The following is a 24,968-nucleotide window of genomic DNA, read 5'->3' on the forward strand; positions in this document are numbered from 1 at the left end:
AGATCACATGTCTATTTTGATGCCCAGCATGTGAAATTATATTTTGTGAGTAGGGAGCATAGAACTATTGTGTGCTTGTCATTCCTTTTCTTTTTCACCTTTACTTTGGTGGTGGGAAAAATCTGTCAAGGACGCATTTTTGTTTTTGTCCTAAGGTCTGGAAGGATCAGTTTTAAGGTAGACTGTGTTTTGATGACCACAAATGAAAGTGAGCACTTCTTTTTCAAACATTACCCCAGAACCTTGCTGAAGCTTTGGCTATACTCGGCAAGCTGCAAAATATGGGCAATAAAATTGATTAAAATCACCTGTTAGAAAGGCAAATTAAAGCAATTTGTAATTTTTTTAATCATTTTACAGTGTGTGCATGCATGCACCAAGTCAGTATGCAACTCTGGTTTTCCCCTTAAATGGATTCCATGCCGAAGAAGAATCGCAAAGGAAGATGATGCAGTATATAGGAGCAGAGGCGTCAAGCCATCTACCCCTTTTTCTCTGTCCAATTACTACAAATTCCAGGGATCACTTGGACCTGGGCTGTCCAGTACTGTAGCCACCAGTTCCATGTGGTGGCTTACATTTTAATTCAAATGAATTCAACATTAAATAAATTTAAAAAGCCATTTGTTGTAGCCCCCACATTTCAAGATTTCTGTAGACATTTAGGACAAGTGGCTACCATATTGGACAGTGCAAGTATAGAACATTTGTGTTCATCATCAAGTCTTCTGGACACCTAGGAGATCACTGACCAAGGTCAAAATCTCTCCACCGGTTCCACAGACTTTACCAAACTATGACCTTGACTCATGAATCAGGAATACTTGTAAACATACTCAAATAGCAAAGATAAATGTCAGGACTTTGACCTCTTGTGCCTGTCTTACATGGAAGCCCATACTTGTTTTCTCTAAATGGTTAATACATGTGCAAATAGAGAATGGATCCTTCCCAAAGCTTCATAGACAAGCCCCTCAGTTGTTCAGAAGGATCCCAGGTGTACACTCCTCCATTTTATACCAATGCAATAAGCGCCAACCTAGTGGTCAGTGAGGGGCTGCTGCTGGCTGGGTCAGGAAAGAATCCACCTGCAATGCAGGTAGACCCAGGCTTTTTGATCCCTGGGTTGGGAAGATCCCCTGGAGAAGGAAATGGCAATTCACTCCAGTATTCTTGCCTGGAAGATCCCATGAACAGAGAAGCCTGGTGAGCTACAGTCCATGGGGTCAAAAAGAGTCGGACAGGACTTAGTGACTAAACCATCGCAGTCAGTGAGGTTCATTTTAGGTATATTCTGTTTGCACTGCCATAGTTTTCCCCACTTACCAAAATTGCTACCTACTTCCATTGACAGAAACCATTGCAGAAGTTGAGGGAGTCCTCCAGAATTCAAAGAGGTTTTGCAAGTAGGATATTGCTATAAGTCTTTCCGGGAACCAAATTTACAGTCGGCACATCATGATTGATTGACATGGCCCTTGATGCAATGCGCTTTACAGTAACTTTTGTTTTTCAGTCTGAGAGTGACAGAAAACACACACGCGCGCGCGCAGGCGCGTGCACGCGCGCACACACACACAGACGTGCACGCGCACGCGCATGCTCACATTCTCCACTCAGAGTTTTCAGCTGGTGGCAGCTAATGCCTCTGAGCCATCAGGAAGTCAGTGCCAGCCCCTCCCTACCTCATTAAGTTCAGTACACGTGCGTGCGTGCACACCTGTGTTTCTGCGAATGCCTGATGAAAGGCGAGGAGATGGGCAAGCTGATGAAAAGACTGGCTCCAGAAATCGGGTGAGCCGATTTCCCCTCAGCCCATCAGTCTGTACCTGGAGCTCGGTGCTCCCTGTGACAAATGCTTTGGTTTCCCAGCTCCTCGGCACATTTAATGAGTTTCTCCGTCCTAATTAGAGAACATGGTGTTTGGAACACCAGGTGGTTTCTGGCTAAGACCTCTTTTTTTTTTTTTTTTTTAACTTTCACATTGTTTTTCAAGGGAGACTTTTAAAAAAGTAAAAATACTGGCTCCAAATTATGCGTGATTATCTGTCAGAATGTCTTGGAGGTGTCTTCTCCAGAGTGATCCAAAGAAGGAGCTTGATTAAGGAGAAACTAGCTTTTTGGAATGCCCACGTAAGTGATAGAAAATTTGCTTTGAAAGTTGGTTATGATTGGCAAAGAGTAGAAATAAATTGCAGAGACCACTGTACCTACCACTGTTCTGATAGATGCTTCTTGCAGTTTTCTCATTCATCTGTCTTCTATGCTGTATATAGAGCCAAGAATAATGAACTGCTTTACTCAAGATACTACCATTAAATCCCCCCAACATTCAGTTATTTTGCTATTAGAAGCCCTCTGACATGGTTGTGTCCTGAATTGCCGCTTCACAGCAAGGGTGAGAACCCTTCTCCCAGAGGATGGTAGGACTATATATTCTATTTAGAACCTGAATGGCCTCCGTGTTATCAGTGGAGACTGGATCCCTTTAACTGTACTAAGATCATTCAACAGTGGTTGATGTATCACTGTGGTCTGCTGAGCAAGGAGTTCTGTTATTTTCACAGTTTGATAATCAGTGCTCCACTGAACACAGTTCCTTTCGAATATGCCCATTTGCTTGTCCTCTGCTTAATTGAACAATTGCAATTACTGGTACATACAACTAAATGTTAATTATTTTTCTCCAATTTTTTTCTCTCTCCTAATGATTTCATTTACAAATTGGAAGGCTTTATCATATTTTCCACAACAAACAAATTCCCCATTTGAACCAGTGTGATATCTTGAGCTGAAAAGATAGAATTTTTAAGCAATGCTCAAGATTCCTTTTTTTTAATCATTATGTGACATTTAAAAAGCTAGAGACAATCTTCTTTCGTTGCTTTAGTGGTTGAACAACTACATATGCAAGAGACTCCTAACACAGTTTCAATCAAAGGATTATCTTATTTTTGTAAGTAAATATCAAAGACATTAACATTAATAAATATCAAAGATAGCAGGGCATTAGCTTGACCTGTATTGGATTTTTAAGGACGTAATCAAAGATGGTTTGAATAAGATGTAAGTTGATAACTGATAAACCAAGGTAAAGCATACTCACTTTGGAAAATCTGGAAAGTTCAGCAAAGTAGAAAAAGCATTTAAATAATCTCCCATAATCCTCTGCACCCCAAAATGATTACCATTAATTAACATGTAGGTACATCTCCTTCAGAGGGTCTCTGGGTTCCTGCTTACAACTGCTAATCTTTAACATCCAGCTGGGGCTGGTAGTCCACCCCACATCTTTCTCGCGTGTTTTGGTACTAAGCTTTCATTAACCTCCACTTGAGTTCGCTAGATGTGGGTCACTGCTGTTCTGCTGGGGTCTCACCATCAGGCACCCTGAGTCAGCCCCCTCTGAGTTCCTAAGCCTGCTTTCTCCTTGTGTTTTAGGGTGGTTATGCTGCATACCGCTACGCCCAGCCCACCCCTGCCACTGCCGCTGCCTACAGTGACAGGTAAGGGCTTTCCTTCTCACGCTTGACTATTACCTGGAAATGAACTTAGCTGGTGGGAGGCGAGCCTCTCGTGTGGTCTCGGTGCAAATGCATGCCTGCTGGGGAAGGCAGTGCCCCAAAAGTTAGGTCTCACGGTGAAGGTCAGCACGGGGCCGCCAGGACGCAGTGACGCCTAGCTCGCTCTGATCGCTCGCCCTCTCTGCTGAGACACAAAGACGGTGGGTCCGTGCAAAGTTGCTTTTCCTCTGACAGTTCCTCTGACAGCACGCCCTGCATGCACAAAATACACCCCTTGTACAACCTTCTCCTGGACTTCTCTGTAAAATCCTGGATTCATGTAACTCATAGGACGAAAGCCAAGAGAGGATCCCACAGGGTTTACCTCAATTTTCAACACCTCAGTTCCCTTCTTTACACCTTTGTACATTCAGGAAACCATTCTCCTTTATTGCCTTTTAAGATCCTGCCTGAAGGAATATGGGCAGTGTGTCTGGCATTCATCAGGAGAGTCTTTCTTTTTGGCAATGCCCAGACCCTGTGCCTATGAACATAAGCCAACATTTATTTGTAATGCACACCACATGTGAAGACTGGCAGCGGAAGGGACTGAAGTAGGTTTAAGAAACGCAGAAGTCAGGACTGGATGGCGGGGGGGTGAGGGCTGGGGGTTGGAGGAGCTCTATTACCCATTACCCAGGCTTAACAGATGACTCGGTTTCTGAAATGGCAAGCCACAGCTATTTTCGTATAAGTGCTTTGGAAAAAAAAAAGAAAGTGTGCGTTTCCATATTGAATGCAAATTGTTGGCTCTGTTTTCAGAGGACATAAATGTGAATGTTCAGATGCTCTGCATGCACAAATGTCATGGAGGGTGCTTATTTTGGGTAATGACTCCTTTAATTTAAAACTATGTTTCATGAATAAAACAGTAATGGTAACAGTTTGCATGTGTGGCTGAGGCATGCTGGGTTCGACAGGTAAGCAGGCGGTGTCTTGGACTCGTGAATGGGGAGTGTTGGCAGACTCTGGGTCTCCCCTCGGATCTCTTGTGACTCAGTTCCTCTCTTAGTTTGCTGTGGTATGCTTTCTCTGCAGTTCCATTCCATTTCTCACAAGATGTATCCTTAGTTCTTTGTAACTACAGACTTCTTCGGAGGTATACGAAAGCAAAAGAAATTCCTGAACACTCAATGTCACACTTTGAAAACCCCAGGCATAAAAACTCATGATCAAATAGCTCTTTGGCAAGACAGAGTTGAGATCTGTTATCTGATTGTATGCAGGTATTATTCCTATAACTTCCTATTATTCTTATAAACAGCCATCGAGAGCTCTCAAGTCTGGAGGGAGCTTCCAGAGAAACCCAAACAATTGTCAGCACACAGTTCTAAATACTTAAATTATCCAGTTACCCAATCATCCGTTGCTAGGATGCAAAATATGTTTTATGAAAGTTGCTATCTTCAATACACTTTGACACTAAATTAGGGAAATTGAGAGGGTCAAAAAAGCTAATAAAAATGATGACAGTCTTGAAATTCTCAAGATCATTCTACAAATGAAAAGGCTTAATTCTATTAAATTCTGCACACTGCATATTCACAGAGTGTCAATTGTAATGTGGTTCATCTACAACCCTTAATTATTTTTATGAAAATATCTCTCGATGCTAAATTCTCCAACACCCACTTTGTATATAATTATAATCATAGTAACTTTAGCCTGCTGCATAATTATAAGAATCTTAAACAGATTTATGTCTTTGATTTTTTTTTTTTTAATCTTGCTGCTTGGTATAAGTGCATCTATCCCCAAGCTGGAAAAAAGGTTAATTACAAAAATATAATTTAAATTACTTTCTTTAATATGACCAAAATAGACATTTGAAAAAAAACCAACAGTGTTTAGTACTATTCTTAGATAGAATTACTTGAGGATCTGGCCATCTCCATTTGCATTTGCCTTACAAAATAAGTTAAAATTTTGCTACTCTTGGGGGCACCATATATGCAAATATATGTAGGAAATCTGTTATTTTAATATTATTAAGATTTCTCACTGGCAACCTGTCCTACTGAAAAATTGCCCTCATTCTTGGTTTGGTAAATCTTGACTAACTCTGCAGTTCCCACTTTGGTGTAATAGTTTCAGTTGAAGAGACCAACTAAACCTACTCTTGTCCATATAATTGGCCTCTTGCTGTTCATTAAAGAAATTTGCACATTAGGTCTTTTTGGTTGCTGTGGAAATTGATTACTAGTCCTCTTTCACTTGCTACTTATGGAAATATTGCATCGAGAGAAATGCACACATAGATAAAATTACCAGAAAACAATCTTAAAGATTATGTTTCTGGTTTGATTTGTAAAATGTATCTATGAAACGGTGGTACTTCCATTTATTGTTAGTAAGCAGGTAAAGAGGAGGAAGACCCTTCAAGAGAAGACACATGTTTAGGGGAAAATGTGAAATTATCAGAAGAGCTTTCCAGTCAGAGATGGCAAGAATCTAGTTATCTCAGGGAAGTTGTGTAATCACTTATTTTTACTCCATCACAGGATAATATCAGTAGGGAGAGACTCTTAGTACCTACTTTCTACAAGACAGGCAGGATGACAAAGAGAAAAGCTTCTTAACCCAAAGAAATGCTTTCAAAATAGGAAATAAAATCAGAAGGAACAGAGACTGTTGGGTCACACTCACTGGCTGTCAACCTGATCCAAGGAGAAACCACAACAAGCTTTCTAATCATGAGATTCACTTCTCAAACATCTTGAAAGGGAAAGAAGTTTGATGTCCCCAGTTGGTAGAATTTTACCTTTTATCAGCACAAATTAAGCCCTCATCAAATTAAAGATTCAGGGGTCTTTTGGAAAATCTTGAACTCCAGTAACCTCAGGACTGGCCAGAAGTTCGTTGATGGCCACCTCGTTAACTCCCTGCCCATCAGCTTCTCGGTTAAATGATCACACCATGATTATCTCGGAGTACCCTGAGAGTTTCTTGAATGCCGACCTCCGGAAGGAAGACCATCTGGTGTGGGCAGTGATTTCCCCCCAAAGAAAAAGACCTGACTAGACTAGGTAATTTTGCAGGCTCATTGACGAATTGAGTGGCAATAGGCAGATGTCTTTCTTGGGCATTCAGGAAAGATTTGGTAAGCCTTTGACTTCACCTCAAATCTTCTAATCTCACTTTGATTTGTGGAAAGCCAACTATCTGGACTCTCAAGGGAGATGGTTTTCTGAGCTTGAACCGATCAAAGCATGGCAGTGGGGCCGATGATCATCTGGTCATTGCATGTTACTTGGTGTTGCTGATGTGTTTGTGGTATGTTCTGGATTGGACAGGTCCATCACCACATTAGCTCGATGAATGGCTTGCTTGAATGAAGCCTGGGGGCAGGCTTCTCTTGATTGACTGGCTTTCGGTTTCTTTGTGTCTTCTCACCTGGTCCTTGTTGCATCTTTGAGCAGCCAAACTGGGAGGCAGGGAGGGAGAGGGGAAGATTTCCTTTTCGATGAATCACTCTACAGGTATTTGGGTAAACGTGTCTGATGTGTACACAGCTTTGATGACAATGTTACCACGCCAAAAAGGCAGACATCCGTCATGCTTGCCCTGCTTGCCGAACATCCTAACATCCCCTAACACACAGTGCATGGAAACAGCCCTCCACATTAGAGCAGAAGGGAACTCAATTCAGACCAGCTAGAGGAGAAACTAGTAGAGGCATTCGCTCTGAGACTTCATGACGACCCAGGTGCCCTGCTAGTTACACTGGGCCACTGTTTTCATGGACACTTGCATTTCCATAAAGATCCTTAAAAGTTAGCAGCTTTTGACCTACAGAAGTAGTCCCAGCCATACAGGTGCCTCTAGACTGAGCAAAAGAGACAGCAAGCAACAGGCTTCTGTTTGTTGTTTTATTTTCTACCTTTTTTTTTTGTTTTTTTGAGACCTTTAAGTTTTTCAGCAACATTAGACTCTACCATATGAAACCGCTATTTTTGTGGGCCCCAAATGGTAGAATATTGGCAATTTCATATAGCTCAGCTTAATAGAGGAGCTTCCCCAATGACTCAGTGGTAAGGAATCTGACTGTAATTCAGGAGGCACAGGTTCGATCCCTGGGTCAGGAAGATCCCCTGGAGGAGGAAATGGCAACCTACTCCAGTATTCTTGCCTGGAAAAAATCCCATGGAGAGGAGCCTGGTGGGCTACAATCCATGGGGTCACAGAGTTGGACATGAGTGTCTCAGTTGGACTGAGCAACTGACTAATCACAGCTTAATAGAAGCCCAATTAAAATGCCATAATATCAGTATCAATAATCTTGCTCTCTGCCTATTCATACATATACATATATGTATGTTGTCTATATATATTGCTCACATATACATGTGAAAACTATATGTATACACAACACATACACACACTTCTGCCTTAGGACCTCATGGAGGACTTATATGCGTGTCTAGATAAATAAATCTTAATACAAGGAGGTCAGGATATGCCAAGTTGTGCCAGTCATGAGCCCCATGCTAGAACATCTTTTAAATGTGATACTCATAACCTATAAATAATAGGTTCTATGTCAGAGAGAAATAGATTAATAGCCTTTCTTAAAACTCAATAGCAATAAGTAGTCATGTCTTTGGGGTCATGGAGCGGTTGATCTATAGATCACCTATTTAAAATTATATGGTGGTAGAGATAGATAGGGGCTTCCCTGATAGCTCAGTTGGTAAAGAATCTGCCTGCAATGCAGGAGACCCTGGTTTGATATCTGGGTTGGGAAGAGCTGCTGGAGAAGGGATAGGCTACCCACTCCAGTATTCGTGGGCTTCCTTGGTGGCTCAGATGGTAAAGAATCTGCCTACAATGCGGGAGATCTGGGTTCGATCCTTGGGTTGGGAAGATCTCTTGGAGGAGGGAATGGCTACCCACTCCAGTATTTTGGCCTGAAGAATCCCCATGGACAAAGGAGCCTGGCGGACTACAGTCCATGGGGTCACAAAGAGTTGGACACGACTGAAATGACGTAGCACAGCACAGCACAGAGATAGATAGGTACCTACATACATAGATGGGTAGGTGGATGGATGGATGGATGGATGGAAAGGTAGATAGATGATAGGTACATAAGTGGTTAGGTAGATGAATGGAAAGAAAAAGAGAAGAGAGAAAGAGGGAAGAAAAAAGGAAAGAAAGCAAGAAGGAAGGAAGTATGGACAGATAGGAAAAGACTATCTCTCTATGCTCTCATAATAAGCTTCACGCCAGGACATAGAACTAAATTCTTATGTATAGCCTTAGTTTGATCTAAACTGAAAAACTAAAGGGGTTTGAGTTGATTTCCGTTCGTGTGTGTACTCACTACTATTTTAGAATGTTTTACTTCCTGGATTTAGATTAAATAATAGAGAAATGTCATTAAAATAAGGCTAATAATTGCATTTAAAATGATATACCATTTTTTGTGGAGTATTTATCAAATCATATAGGCTAAAAACTAAGGGGTTGCCAGGCTACAAAGCATATATACGAGCACCGTGAAATGAAAAATTTAATTTACCCTTCAAATTTTTTTTGGTAGAAGGGTTAATTTTTAAATATTGTAATACTTCAGGGACTTCACAGTTTTACTCTTTCTGTTGAAAGCTTCATCTCTGGATCCTGTGTATTCCTGAACGAGGGTAGACCATGCAAAAGCAGAGATGGGAGGGAGGTTTCCTAGTTTTCCCTGTTCCTCTTGTGTGAACAGAGTTAGATCAAGGTTGAAACTGTTTCTGGTTAAAAAGCACCCATTCTCTGTGATGTGTGCGATGAGGGATTTCAGGACCTTGGACTCGTGCTTTGTGTGAAGCACTATCTCCTCTGGGTTTCCCAGGTGGTGCTAGAGGTAAAGAACCCTCCTGCTAGTGCAGGAGATGTGAGAGACATGGGTTCAATCCCTGGGTCAGGAAGAAACGCTGGAGAAGGAAACGGCAACCCACTCCAGTATTCTTGCCTGGAGAATCCCATGGACAGAGGAGCCTGGCATAGGATCGCAAGGAGTCGGACACACTGAAGTGACTTAATACTCTCTCCCATGGCCAGTTCAAGACCAGGTGACTGCTTCTGATGACATATTTACTCGTTTTCCAGGACAGGAGAAAACCATGGACCGTGTAATATGGTGACCAACTCTCTTGTCCGGAGAATGGCCAGACTTTAACCAGGCTTCTTTCCCATATGCTGTGAAAATAGCTTTTCTTGTATGAAAGGATGACAACAGCTTTACTTTCTCCTTTTTTATCCAGTTTTGTTTTGAATGTTCTTCCTAAGCAAAGCAAAAGTTGGCAACTCTATGATAGACTCCATATTATATTTTATTTACATTTTCAATCCTTTTTGAGAAATCCACTGGTGGAAAAATAGAGTGAGGGTGTTGTAAAACTTGGTGCCGCCAACAGTGGAATTCTCAGATGGACGAGGACCTGAGGGCTTAGTTCATGGGTGTCCAGAGAGGATAGAGCCACAATTAAGACCAGGACCCAGAGTCAAAACACATCCCAACATGTTGAGTTAAAGCGTAGCAGCAAGCAGTGGTTACTCCTCTGTATCTTTTATTGATAGTGCTCTGTTGAAGTTGTTCTTGGTTTTAGCTTTTAATCTTTTCCACTGTTCTCACTCATCCATTGGACTTTCCTGGTGGCTCAGACTGTAAAGAATCTGCCTGCCATGCAGGAGACCTGGATTTGATCCCTGGGTCGGGAAGATTCCTTGGAGAAGGGAATGGCAAACCCACTCCAGTCTTCTTGCCTGGAGAATTCCAGGGACGGAGGAACCTGGTGGGCTACAGTTCATGGGGTCGCACAGAGTCAGACCCGACTGAGTGACCGACACTTTCACTCATCCTGATGAGCTCTTCTGGGTCCTGCAATTTAAAAAAGAAAAAGTTGCTCTGTGAACTTGTAATAGGAATGAGTCGCTAATGTCTGTATTTATATCGTTTTTACTGCAGTGCCCAGAATAGCACGTACAGCTTTCAATTAGAACACTGGGTTGAAAATATGCATTCATACATAGTAGTGTATATAATCTATTCTTATTTTTTATTTATATTCTTGTCCTTCTTTTTGGTTTAAAGTTTACTTTCTTAACTGGTTCGTTTTTTCCCCCCAGTGACTCAGGGTCCCCTCAGGAAGAGAAAGTGAAGCTGATTAATCTAGACAGCTTTAGGGTAACTAGAAGGAAACAGGTACTGTCTGTAAATTTCATTTTCCAAGATACACAAGCCAGATCAAAAAAAAATTTATCAATAAAATTTGCCATATGTATGAAAATGCTCCTGTGAAAATGTTCATTAGGTGGAAACAGAGGACTTTGGTACTCTTACTGTTTCCTAAGACTTCTTGAAGTTTAATATAGTAGCTGGGCAAACTTTGATTCAGATCACCTCTCTGTGATAATTATAATAATTATGATAATAACAGTGATAGCAACAGTGGCTATGTATGGAGCCCTTGCTCTATGATTGGCACTGTTCAAGGTGCTTTATAAAGACAGTCATGGACTTGGCATACCAACCCTATTAAATTGATGTTGCCACCTCCATTTCACAGATGGGGAAGTCAAGACTGGGGAAGGATGAAGAAGCAGCTCAGTTCAGCTTGAGAGTGAAGTCTATGCCCTTAGTCCCCAGGCTCTGAGCATCTTAGTAGAGCAACCTTGAGGAGTCATTTCTCGGTCTTCCATCACATCATGTGTGATGGGTTTATTGATTCCACCTCACAGAGTGGTTCGGAAGTTTCAAGATACTGCCTATGAAATATTCAGCACATCAAGGGGACTATATAAAATGTTCTCGTTTTTATTTTCATGTTCTTATTTCCATAATCCTCAATTCCAATTATTCATATTTTATTTTATATTCCTGTAACATCATCCACTTGGAGAAGGCAATGGCACCCCACTCCAGTACTCTTGCCTGGAAAATCCCATGGACAGAGGGGCCTGGTGGGCTGCAGTCCATGGGGTCACTAGGAGTCAGACACGACTAAGCAACTTCACTTTCACTTTTCACTTTCATGCATTGGAGAAGGAAATGGCAACCCACTCCAGTGTTCTTGCCTGGAGAATCCCAGGGACGGGGGAGCCTGGTGGGCTGCCGTCTATGGGGTCGCACAGAGTTGAACACGACTGAAGTGACTTAGCAGCAGCAACAACATTATCCACTAAGAGTTTTAAATCTGGAGAGCAAGAGTGAGCTTGGAGGAAACCAAGACTATCTAGGTTATTTTAGTTCCACCTGAATCTGAGAGTTTGAATCTGAGCATTTGAATCTGAGCGTTTTAATCTGAGAATTTGAATCTGAGGGTTTGAATCTGTTTTCTTTAACCCATTCCAGAGTCAAAGTTTAAGGAAGGTAAGCATCAAATCTACTCAGCTGATTATGCTGTAGACATGGCTTTTAAATAGACTAGGTAGGATTCTGTGCAAATCTAATCCTTTTGAATCCACTGAGTTCTGGAATAATTTGTTTGTTTTCCTTTGTTTCTTTCTTTCTTTTTTTAATGGAAAACCATGTATTCAGGGGCTACATAGGTCCTTTAATTGATCAGTCCTCAAAAGTTCAGATTTTGATAAATCAGGTTTTCTTAAAGTGAGCAGTCTTAGGTGACATTTCCTGCCACTTTTTAAATCTTTGCACCATGTAGGTTCTTCTTTTGAAGTTAATTTTTCAGCAGTTGACTCCTGTCTGTCAGGTGGTAGTACCACATTGGAACAAATGATCTGATCAGGGAAGCAGTTTAGTGAGGGCAGCCGTGTAATGATCATTTAAGATGGATCATTTTAAATAGGCCACTTAAGTGATTGTTTAAGACGGGATAACGCATCAGACAAGGGACACCCTGTCAGTAACGACGCTAGGACCACAGGCTTCCCCTAGGACTATCAAAGGACGAGGAGGGCACACATAGCCATCCTCAGTGGAACTCCCAGGCCCGGGTGGGAGAAGCAGGTCCAGGCACGGTGATGTACACCCCGGGAAATCCCACTATTGGGGTTCAAGTCCAGTGTCTGTCAGCCTAGGTCCTGGCTGTTATGCTGTTCTTACAAAGTCAGAGCTAAGGCACGTTTGCCGCTTCAAATAGTCATAACGAAGATGCAACTTAGTGATTAAAAAGTGAGTGGAATTTCATGCTCTCATTTATTTATTTTCCCTATGGATCAATAATTCTGATTGAGCATTCACCGAACAAATTACAGTAACTACGATAATTATATTTTCTGCCAGCCTGCTCTGCAGATGGACAATGATGCTATTTGATGAGGACTGAGATGGCCTGGGAAGAGTGAAGGAGGGAGTATGTAGTTCTTGATGGTAGCATCAGTGTGATTTGGGGAACTTGTGTTTACGGACACAGAGCCCTCAGTGATGAAAAGTAATATGTCTGTTACTGATTGATGTATTCCCTGAGTTTCTCATTTTTAATTTACACATATGCATACACACACACACACATGCACACACATTGAGAGAAAAAGTGCTCAAATTTTTGTTTCAAGAACCAGTTGCCTTGGGTCCATAATCTGTAATGGTTTCTTAACTGGTGTTAGGCACTGTCAGTTGAATATATAATTTAATTGAAGCCGTTAGAAAAAGAAGCAAGCCTGTAATAGTCAACAGACTGGACCAAGAAGGAGTTGGGGAGATATTAAAGGAAATTCCAAACCCAATAGACCATGGCTGTCACAGCCATGTGGGGAGCTATGTTTGCCAGTGACAAGACAAGATATAACAACTCCTTTGGTCATGTCATGGCCTAATTACATACTTTTCGGGTTGCAGATCATTGACTTGATGGGCCACAAAAAAGCAAATAAAACCTCTCAAATATCATCAAGACCCTTCAACTGTGAAGGGTTTAGAGGCAGGTGAGAAAGCCCAGTGCTTTCCAGAGGCCGGTCAGACACCTCTGATGAGAAACTGTACACAGAAGGCTCTGGATCAGCCATTTCCATTGCAAATAAAGACCTTTCCTCATAGAAGACAGTATTCCAGTCAAGTGGAAGGGAACAGACAGGCCGTAGATAGACTCTGGGGCTTCTCAGATGGCGCTAGTGGTAAAGAATCTGCCTGCCAATGCAGGAGATGCAGAAACACAGGTTCGATCCCTGGGTCAGGAAGATTCCCTGGAAGAGGGCATGGCAACCCACTCCAGTATTCTGCCTGGAGAATCCCGTGGACTGAGGAGCCTGGCAGGACCCTGCAGTCCACAGGGTCACAAAGAGTGAACCATAACTGGAAGGGACTTAGCACACACACACACACAGATAAGCTCTGAGCTCATGAAGCATTCAAGAATGTGACAAAAATTAAACCCGCTCCCCTACGCCTTTTACTTTTGGTCACTATCACATATCCTAGAAGATCTATCTTTGCAGGTAAGAAGGAATTTTTTATTAAAAACTTCTAGTATTTCTTTTAATATTATCAAAGCAAGTTCTGGCTCTTATACCCATGAAGAGAACTTGAATTCTCTTCCAGAAGAACTGACTTCTGTTTATATGTAGGCTTTATTTTATTTTCATATTTGTGTGTAATACACACCTGTTAACAGTCATTGAACAGAAATAAATAACTTATGATTTTCTCCCTAGGGTAGATCACAGTGATTGACTCTTCTGGAATTAGATTCTCCTCCAAACCATAGTGCATTTCATCTTTAATTAACATCCAAAACATTTAGAGTAGGGACTGCTATCAGAATTTAGGGGGATGGTAGTTGGGTAGGAGGGGCTTCCCAAGTGGCTCAATGGTAAAGAATCAGCCTGCAATGCAGGAGACATGGGTTCGAGTCCTTTGTTGGGAAGATCTCCTGGAGGAGGAAATGGCAACCCACTCCAGTATTCTTTCCTGGGAAATCCCATGGACAGAGAAGCCTGGCGGGCTACAGTCTATGGGGTCAGGAGAGTTGGACATGACTTAGCGACTAAACTACCATCACCAGTTGGGTAGGAGAGGAAATTGCAATAGCTAACTTGTCCATGCTGTCTTTGTTCCCAGCTTATTCTTGCTACATTAGGATGTGTGAATGTTTGGATCAATCAATAGATTTGGGAGAGAAGATTCAGAATCAAAACCAAACAGCCTTTTCCCTTCATTATTGTAATCACTTAGATTGAAATGCCTTGGCCTGAGAGTCTAGAAATGCATCACATGTCTGATAACCTGGATCAGTGGTTCCCAGTGTTTTTGCAGCTGTGGAATTTCTTTAAAAAGAAAACTAGGATCTCTGGATGCTCCTAACATCCTTATAATCCCTCTAGCATCCTTTTAATCCCTACTTTCATGGGCCAATGTTGTCATTTGAAATTTGATTGCATTAAAAGATGAGAGACTTCCCCCCCACACACACCATTTCTACATGGTTAAAGGGTTTGTGGATCACTTCTAGAAACTAGAATAGGAGCCCACGTGGTGGGGCTGGGGACACATCAAAAAAAGTGTCCTGGAAAATATTAGTTCCATTGCTTTCTTAGAATGATAATTTCTCTGCTGTTTTTTTTTTTTTTTTCAATTGTTTTCTTTAACGTCTTTGACTTGAACTTAAAATTAACAAACAGCGGGGAAAGAAGTGCTTCCCTTATTCTGTTCTAATTTCAAGGTTAGAGGGGTTCACACTTAGGGTCCTTAGACACTTGCACTGCAAAGCGTGGTTCCTTGACCAAGCAAATTCCAAATTGGCCTCACCAGGAACTTGTGAGACATGCAGACTATCAAGCCCCGCTTGGACCAGAATCTACACTTTTAAGATCCCAGGGAGATTTGTAGGCGATTTATGAGAAGCACCATTCTCGAGGTGCTTCAGTTCTACCCCGGTAGGCAGTCAGTGGGGCTTCCCAGGTGGCACCAGTGGTAAAGAACCCACCTGCCAGTGCAGGAGATATAAGAGATGCAGGTTCGATCCCTGGGTAAGGAAGATGCCCTGAAGGAGGAAATGGTAGCCCACTCAGGAACTCTTACCTGGAACATCCCATGGACAGAGGAACCTGGCGGGCTACAGTCCATAGGGTCGCAGGGAGTCGGACATGACTGAAGCGACTTAGCACGCACACGGTCAGTAAACAGCGTTCACTCTGGGTTCTCCCTCCACATGTCTTGCACGTGTAAGAGAGTTTGTAACTTGCTGACTAGTGACTGTCTCCTCTGCTCTCTCCCTTCTTCAAGGAGAAGGTCAGAATTGCCCGAGGCTGGTTGTCCCTCACAATCCATTTTGTTGTGACTTCCTCCCTCAGCTAGCCTAGGGCCATCGATCATCATTTTCTTTACCCCAAAGATCCAAAGCTAATCAGAATGATCCTGTGCTGTTAACAATATCTCCTCATGGGTTGTGAATAACTGTAGACTCTCCCTGTTATAAAACTTACCCTGGAAAAGTCATATCAGACTCCTCTTGCCTTTGTGGAGTCCCTGTTTTGCCATCTGCTAAAGGGAGAGAATATACCAGTTAGAATCAGAAAGAGGCAAAGGTGAACACTCACTGTTTTATCAACTGCAAAAAGGTGGTGAAAAGCATGGTGTCATCAATAATTTGACGACTGACAGGTTTTTTTAGAGCATATATGGTTGAGGGCTTCCCTGGTGGCTCAGCAGTCAAGAATCCACCTGCAATGCAGGAGATGCGGCTTCAATTCCTGGGTCAGGAAGATCCCCAGAGTAGGACATGGCACCCCACTCCAGTATTCTTGCCTGGAAAATCCCATGGACAGAGGACCTTGGCGGGCTACAGTCCATGGGGATGCAGAGTCAGACATGTCTGAGTGATTAAGCACACACACACACACATACACGCACACATGCGCGTGCACACACACACACAATTATTTGAAATTTGAGGGACTTCCCTGGTGTTCCAGTGGTTAAGATTTCACCTTCTAATGCTGGGAGTTTGGGTTTGATCCCTGCACAGGGAGCTGGGATCCCACGTGCCTTGTGGCCAAAAAAAACAAAACAAAACAAAACATAAAACAGAAGCAGTATTGTAACAAATTCAATAAAGACTTTAAAAATGGTCCAAATCAGAAGAAGAAAGCATTGAATATATATGGACAAAATCAAGCAAATTAAATCCATCTGAAAGGACAGATCATTTTTAGACGAGGCAGTCTTTCAGGACCCACTGTAACACTAACATGCGGGAACCTGTGCTTCCTCAACTTGTCATTGCCCTGGTCGGGATGTAAAGCGGGGTCTCTCACACTCCTTGTGCCTACTCTTTGACTGGTACATGCATTGGCCAGTCTGCTGATTCGCCTACAGATTGCAATCAGAGAATGAGATTTAGAGCCTGAATCTCAGTTCGTAAGTTCCTTACTACACAAGATAATACTGGCAAGCTAATTGACCCTCCACTGTCTCATCATTAAAGGGGTGGGGGGTTAATGAGTGATGCCTGCCTTCCTGAGTGGTTGTGAGAATTAATTGTGTTCATGAAGAGAAAGCTCCTTGCATAGCACTGATGCTCAGTAGCACTCAGGATATTGTCATCAATATCATCATCCTTATTATTATTATTATCAGCAGCATCACTAAACTAGGAGCATAATTTGTTTTGTTGACTCAAAAATGAGTCCCTTCCTGTGGCAGCAGGTTCTCTGAGTCAAAAATTTTTGCCTCTAGAAGATTTTTTGTTGGTTTTTCAATCTTGACTTTCATCCTAGAAACATGAAAACACATTGACCTGAAATTGGCCAAGAGAATAGAACTTAAATGTTCTCACCGCAGGCAAAGAAAGGTGATGCTGTGTAGTGATGATATGTTAATTACCTTGATTGTCATACTCGTTTCACAATATACATGGGTATTAAGTCATCAATTTGCGCACCTTTAAAAAAAAAAGGCACGCTGTACAGCCTGGTTATAAACAATGTTAATTTGTCAATCGTATCTCAAAATTGGGGAAAAAAATAGGTTGGGCAAAAATGTTTTGAAGGAAGAAGCACCTGGGAACCTTGTGATCAAACAGCCTGTACTTCTGTTCATCTTTCTCCTGGATTATTTCTTCTTTTTTCATGTCCAAGGAGGAGCTGTCAGGCTGCCAGGGGCACATCAAGTTCGTAGGAAAACACAATCGATTCCCCCAATGTAGACCCTGCCCCCAAACCAACATGACTTCAAAGAGTCAAGAAAAAAAAAAAACCCAAACCTGCCTATGTTGCCCTTTTCCCATCATACTTGATGAGAAGTCCAATGCTGTGGTGGTAGTGGGTTTTCGGAATCCCCAGGGATTAGGACGTTTCTGGAACTTTCCACCATCAGCTCCCTTTGTTTTGCACACAACTCCTAGGTGGACCCAGACCATCTCAGTGTGGCCTCTCCACCATCCAGAAGCTCAACCTGGACACCCTGTGCTTCTCCTGAGCCTCCAGGAGCTCGGAGACCCCCTCCTCAATATGAGGTGGTTTCTCCTAGAACAGCGGTCCCCAACCTTTTGGGCACCAGGGACTGATCTCATGGTAGACAGTTTTCCCACGTCCTGGGGTGGGAGTGGATGGTTTTGGGATGACTCAAGTGCATTGCATTTATTGTGTACTTTATTTCTCTTGTTATTACATCAGCTCCACCTCAGATCATCAAGCATTAGATCCTGGAGGTTGGGGACTCCTGCTCTAGAGAATAATATATGCTGTTCAGAGAATCACCCAGACCCATCTCCAACCTGTGATTGGTACCCCACTGTGCCCTCATTTGCCTGCCCAATGAAAGCTGAGGTAGAATTTTACCTTCCTGAAGGTTGCAGCCACCTGAAAATGACCTACAACCTCAAAAGACTCTTAACTATCCCCTCTTGCCCTAAACCCACAGCAGCCCAGGACTTAACACAAACAGCCAATGTCTTTGTGGAGGGAGAGAAGCTTACAGTGTTCATGAGTCCATGCAGCCAAAAAAATTAATGTCTTCCCCCAAATGGGCTTCCCTAGTGGCTCAGACAGTTAAGAATCTGCCTGCAATGCAGGAAACCCAGGTTTGACCCCTGGGTTGGAAAGATCCCCTGGAGAAGGGAAAGGCTACCCACTCCAGTATTCCTGCCTGGGAAATCCATTGGACAGAAGAGTCTGGCGGGCTATAGTCCATAGTGTTGCAAAGAGTCAGACATGACTGAACAATAATGTATTCCCCAAAGAAATTGCTTTCCCATTCATGTTCTCATTGATCTGCACATACATATACCAAAAAAAAAAAAAAAAAGCCCAAGAGAGGGCTGTGTGTGTGCACACGTGTGTGCAAGTGTGCTGTTTGTTCCCATTTTCCAGATGAGAAAACTGAGGGCCAGAAAGATGAAATGATTTTTCTGTTGGAACACAGCTTGTGCGTGGCAGGGCCCAGCTTCCAGACTCTGCTAGTTCTCTTTCACTTTAGCTGAGAAAAGCAGCGAAGTGGGAACAAGGGAGAGTATTACATTTTGGAGAAACTAACATTACAGAAGAGGGCTGTGCCAAGGTCTCCAGGAAATGGAGGTGCCCTTGCGTTTGAGGGTCTACAACTCAGAGGTTTGGTGAGGAAGATTCAAACTGGGGACAGATTCGCAGGCTTTAACTCCTTTCGCATTAAACTTTTTAACGTATGCAATGTTAGTGTAGGAACTGTTGCTCCATGAAATAGTTTTGAATGGGTGTGAATGCATTCCTCTTTTAAAAAATATCAGGATAGCCATTTCAAAGGAGTCTATAGTTAATCTACTTATTCGCTTGTTCTTTGTACTTCATCTTGATTCTACATGACGTACATATGATTTTATATATATATAAAACAACAGGGCAGGGAAAAATATGAATCTGATTGGAATTTGTACAGTTCTAGAAATTTAGAACTGAGTCAGCGGGGGGGAGAGGTAAAATACTGATCACAAGCAAATCAGTCTTCCTTTCAAGGTGATAAAACTGAAATATAAATTAGATTATGAGCTTTGAGACAACCAAGCCCAGTAATAGACCCTCCTCAGTGGTTTAAAGACCATGAGCATGGCCTCAAATTCCTTAAGCTTAGCTGGTTGCCTTGGAGAAGGAAATGGCAACCCACTCTAGTATTCTTGTCTAGAGAATCCTGTGGACAGAGGAGCCTGGTGGGCTGCTGTCGATAGGGTTGCACAGAGTCGGAAACGACTGAAGGGACTTAGCAGCAGCAGCAGCAGCAGCAGGGGTTGCTGGCCCATTGCAAGCCCTCCTTAAGCATGTGAGGAGTGAATGAATCACATCAGTAAACTGTTTAGCAAAGGCACCCAGTAGAACTGTAATAGGAGCATCTTTGTCTGCATGTTGTATTTATGCAGGAATCCATCATGGCTGGATTCCCCGAGAGTCCAGCAACTTTTTAAATCTGACCAACGACCTGATTAGTGTACCTTTCTACCTGAATTTTATGTGTCTAAAAAGAATCATCTGGTAAACATAGTTATTTAAAAAGTGAGAAATATACTGAACAATGTATTAATTACAAATGCCAATAATTAAAATATCAAGAACTATAAATGATGGAAATCAACAGTAGCACAATTTAATTTAAAAAACAAAAGAACATGCAATTCTTATTTCCTGTAAAGGTAGGTACCTATGTTCAGAGAACATATGTGAGAAATTAGTTCTCAGTGCTGGCAGACATTAGAAACACCTGTGTGGCTTTTTGGACCTACCTGGGTACCACTCTCCAGAATTCTGATTTAAATGACTGGATCTGGTCATGAATATGTTATTTTTAAAAGATGGTCTGATCATTGAAAGAAAAAGTGTTAGTCACTCAGTCATGTCCGACTCTTAGCAACCCCATGGACTGTATAGCCCACCAGCCTCCTCTGTCTTGGAATTCTCCAGGCAAGAATACTCAAGTGGGTTGCCATTCCCTTCTCCAGGGGACCTTCCCAACCCAGGGATCAAACCCAAGCCTGCTGCATTGCAGGCAGATTCTTTACCATCTGAGCCACCTGGGGAGCCCTGGTCATTGGTATTTTATATTTTTTAAAAGAATCTTAGAGTACTATAATGAGAACCTCTATAACTAACAGATACCCTGGAACTTATAGCTAGAATTAAATTAATTTTGTCCATTGCCATTTTGGGGCTGACATCTGTCAGACCAGAAGACTCCCTTCTCAGGCTGAAGGAATACTTTAGAAGATACCCTTGAAGGATTTTAATCACATACCTGTGTGTCTGTGTGTTAGAGTGAATATTCATAGCATTGGCTACAAGAAGAAACTCACTGTGAGTGGCATCAAGCCTGCATTTTGTGTAACAATAGAGACAAAGATTAACTAAAAGGCCAAAGAAGGGTAAATGACTAGCACCTTTAACAGTACAATTTAAGACCAGTATTATTTGATGGAAGGACATCTCCGGTCTGGCCTTTCCCTCCACCCCCACCTGGGTGGGAAGATTTCTCTGTATCTTATTCATACCTAATCCCTCACATCTCCTCCAGCAACCCTGGCTGGCTATTATTTTCATTTGACTCTTAGAATTCAGCCGTGGGTGGTTTGTCGAAGAAAAGAAAATTGCCGAGAGATGAGATTTAGCCTAAGATGAAAAGCAAGATATTAAGGAAAATGTAGCAAGTTCCAGGACTCATTTAAGTGTTCCCACCAGCAGAGTCAGATCTAGTGTCTAGGTGGCCAGTCTGTGCAGAGGTGCCCAACCTTTCTGGCACCGGAGACTGGTTTTGTGGAAGAGTTTCTCCATGGATGGGGGTAGAGTTGGGGGATCCTTTGGGGATGATTCAAGTGCGTCACATTTATTGTGCACTTTTTTCTATTGTTATGACATCAGTTCCACCTCAGATCATCAGGCCTTAGATCCCAGAGGTTTGGGATCCCTGATCTATGGAAATCATCATAAAACATCATGAAGTTTGGTAATAGATTAAAAGAGAAAAAGACTATGAAAATTCCTCCATAGACAAGCCACACCCATTATGGGCTCCATACCCTTTGTGGGAGCATCCCTGAGAAGAATCTTAGAGAGTGAATGAGACTTGGGGTCTTGGAACCTAAAAAAATAGAACAGATGAATGTATATAATAAACAGACTCACAGGTCTAGGGAATAGTGGGGAAAGGAAGAGAGGAGGGGTAACATAGGGATATGGGACTAATAGATACAAACTACAATGTATAAAAAGAAATAAGAACAAGGATATATTATAAAGTATGGGATACTTAGCCATTATTTTATAATTGTATATGGAGTCCAATCTAGAAAAATACTGAATCACTATGTTGTACACCCTAAACTAATGATAATATTGTAAATCAGCTATACTTTAGTTATAAATAACAGAATAAAATATCAAAATATCTTGATTATGATTTTTATATTTAAGCGAAAAAAAAAAAACAAAAACACAAGAGTCTTCACTCAATGCAGCTATCTCAAGTTTACCTCCATCCGTTAACATCTCGTTCACATTACATGACCTTTCTCTGTCTCTGTTACCTTATCTGTGAAGATGGGGAGGATAAGAGAGATTGTCAAGAAAAATAAATGAATGAATACATACATACAGCACTCAGCAGCCACCTGTCATGGATAAGTGCTCCATCACTGTTAGCTAGTGGCCCTTTGGTGTCCACATTCCAAAGGATCGAAAGGAACACAGCCTTCTGTCTTGTGCTCAGTAATTGACTATATCCTCATTTTTCTTAAATTAGTCATCCTCTCTTCTTCCACAAAGCCTCCCTCTATCCAGCAGTCTTCTGGGAAAGGCAGGCTTTGAAGCGAAAATGAAAATGAATTTGCAAGAGATGTCTCAGCAAGTTTTCCCAAATTTCTCCATGGTAAAAAAAATTACCCAGGACCACAATTCCCTCCCTGGAGGTCTTGTCCAGATAATCAGACTTCTCTCCTGGAAATTCTCATGCAGGTGGTCAGGGCTGAAACCCAGACATCCATATTTTTTAACAAGCATTCTAAGTAATTGTCTTCAGGGAAGTTTGAGACATTCTGGAGTAGAGGGAGGGGTCAAAAATGGGGACGAATTATAGGTTAAAAAAACAACAACATGGAAAAGAGAATTAGATGCAGACTTACTAGGAAAAAAATGGCAAGACCCTGCCAAGATGAGCTTGAGTAAACCCATCGGGAAGAAGAGGATCAGATTAGGAAGCAAAAACAGAGAGCATGATGTTATGGCCACATTTCATCAGCTTCTCCTGCAGAAATGGGGTTTAAAGTTCATTCTCTGAGAAGGCTTTCAGAAAGTAAAAGTAACCAGTCCTGGGTCATGTGTGGTTTTCTATGATCCAGCCTCAGAAACCATGTAACTAGGTTGTCTCAGAGACCAGCACGGAAGGTGGCAAAATGGAAGTTGCAAGAGAAGCAAAATCTATAACCAATTCCGTGTTCCAACCCCCTTTCCACTCTGCATTTGTAGCATCCCCAGTGCTTTGTGGCCATGGCTGAGCAACCGCTGCCTCTTTTCAGACTCACTCCCAGACCCATGAAGTCAGGACCCACCAGAGCAGAGTTCAGCTATCCCAGGCGGTGCTAGTGGTAAAGAACCCACCTGCCAGTTCAGGAAAGGGGTCAAATCCCTGGGTCAGGAAGATCCCCTGGAGGAGGGCATGGTAACCCACTCTAGTATCCTTGTCTGGAAAATCCCATGGACAGAGGAGCCTGGTGGATTTCAGTCCATAGGGTCGAAAAGAGTAGGTCACGACTGAAGCAACTTAGCACACGTGAATCTAGGAGGGCTTCCCTGGTGGCTCAGTGGTAAAGAATCTGCCTGCCAAGCAGGAGACATGGGTTCAATCCCTCGGTCAAGAAGATCCCCTGGAGAAGGGAAATGGCAACACACGCCAGTGTTCTTGCCTGGAGAATCCCATGGTCAGAGGAGCCTGGCATGCTGCAGTCCATGTGGTCACAAAGAGTCAGTCATGTCTTCGACTTAGAATTGCTACTTAACATCACCATGAATCTAGGAGCTGCCAAGGTGAGAACCAGTCAACTAGACAGGTGCTTCTCTCTTGGCTGTGTAACACACTCACCTGGAGGTCTTTAGAAACTATTGATGCCTGAGACCCACTCCCAGAGCTACCCATTTAATTGGTCACTAGGTTTTCTAGAAGCTCACTGGGTGTTTACTCTGTCTGGCCAAGGTTGAGAAAGATTCTGCCAGACTTAATCATTGACAATCATTGAACAAACCAGTTGGCTAAAAAATCAGATCTAACTGCGTTTGAAGTTTACATCCTCAGGTCTGAGTCGAGAGTGAGGAGCAGACTAGGATTAGCAAAAGGGGACAGGGCCCAGGCCAGCCTCCTTTCCCCTCTTAAGAGTTGACCCGGATGTCCAGAGCACACCTGGGTTGCTCTGATCACTGAGTTTTCCTGTCACTTAGGGCACAGCAGACTGCTTTGCTACATTGTTAATCTCTTTGATCACACCTCTCTCTGGTCATTTGGAGTAAATGATTTCACGGAGAGGGTTGAATCATTTATGGGCAATCTAAGATAAATAGTTTATCTTCAAGTTAAAGCAGGGAGAAACAGAACCACATAAAAATGTCCTAACAGAGGAGGCAGGGCTTCCCGGGTGGTTCAGTGGTAAAGAACCCCCCTGCCAATGCAGGAGACCCAATCCCTGGGTCGGGAAGATCCCCTGGGGAAGGAAGTGGCAACCTGCTCCAGTATTCTTGCCTGGAAAACCCCATGGACAGAGGAGACTGGCAGGCTATAGTCCATGGGATTACAAAAGAGTTGGACATGACTTAGCAATTAAACAACAGCATCAGAGGGGACATAGACACCACAGTGAAACCCGCCCCTTCTTCTCCTCATTCCTCTCTTGACCTGATCTGTGGGGTATCCCTTGCCAGGCTCTTATTTGACAGGCATTTTCTATTAACTGTACTCATAATCAACTGATGAAAGAAAGTGTAGTTTAGAGAGAGACGTGATCACACAGGCTGACTCCAGGGAATTAATGAGCTCTGTAAAAACCATACTTTTCTGAGATGTTAGGATAGACTTCCTGGGATGGAGGGAGATTGCTTGTGTGGATTAAAAAAATAAAAGTCAGTACAGAATTAATACATCTGAATGTCTACTGTTTTTTAGAAATATGTTTATATATCTTTTTTTGGCATTGCTGCAGAGTCCATGGCACATTCCTTTAAATATCACTGTTGATGATAACTCTAAAGTTTGATATAGGCTTGATTTGATAGTCAGAGGTCATCTGAGGCAACTCTTCTGAAGACAGTGAGTCATCAACAGGAGTAGTTGCCTTTGTTTGGAAATTTACTCAGGAATCAAAGGCACTGAAAAAGCCAAACAGATTATTAAAAAAACAAACAAAAAAACAAAAAAATAAGAAGAATATGGAGAAAGAGTAGCATTTTTTTTTAAAGAGCAAATATATCATGTCAAAAAGAAGAGGGCTATGAAGGACAATCATCACATTTTCTAAAAACCTGGTA

The 24,968-nt window shown here is 42.3% G+C and overlaps 1 protein-coding gene across 7 annotated transcripts in view; it reads left to right on the forward strand.

The window, feature by feature from the left end:
- RBFOX1 (RNA binding protein, fox-1 homolog (C. elegans) 1) overlaps window positions 1-24,968 on the forward strand; it is a 441,591-nt gene that overhangs the window by 394,257 nt on the left and 22,366 nt on the right. For all 7 annotated transcript variants that reach the window (XM_010840448.1, XM_010840441.1, XM_010840445.1 and 4 more), the window contains one exon: window positions 3,442-3,506. In XM_010840448.1, coding sequence (XP_010838750.1) covers window positions 3,442-3,506 — 65 coding nt within the window. The remainder of the gene's footprint in view (window positions 1-3,441; window positions 3,507-24,968) is intronic.

This window comes from Bison bison, unplaced genomic scaffold (assembly GCF_000754665.1).
Source record: "Bison bison bison isolate TAMUID 2011002044 unplaced genomic scaffold, Bison_UMD1.0 scf7180017864144, whole genome shotgun sequence".
Classification (NCBI taxonomy): domain Eukaryota; kingdom Metazoa; phylum Chordata; class Mammalia; order Artiodactyla; family Bovidae; genus Bison; species Bison bison.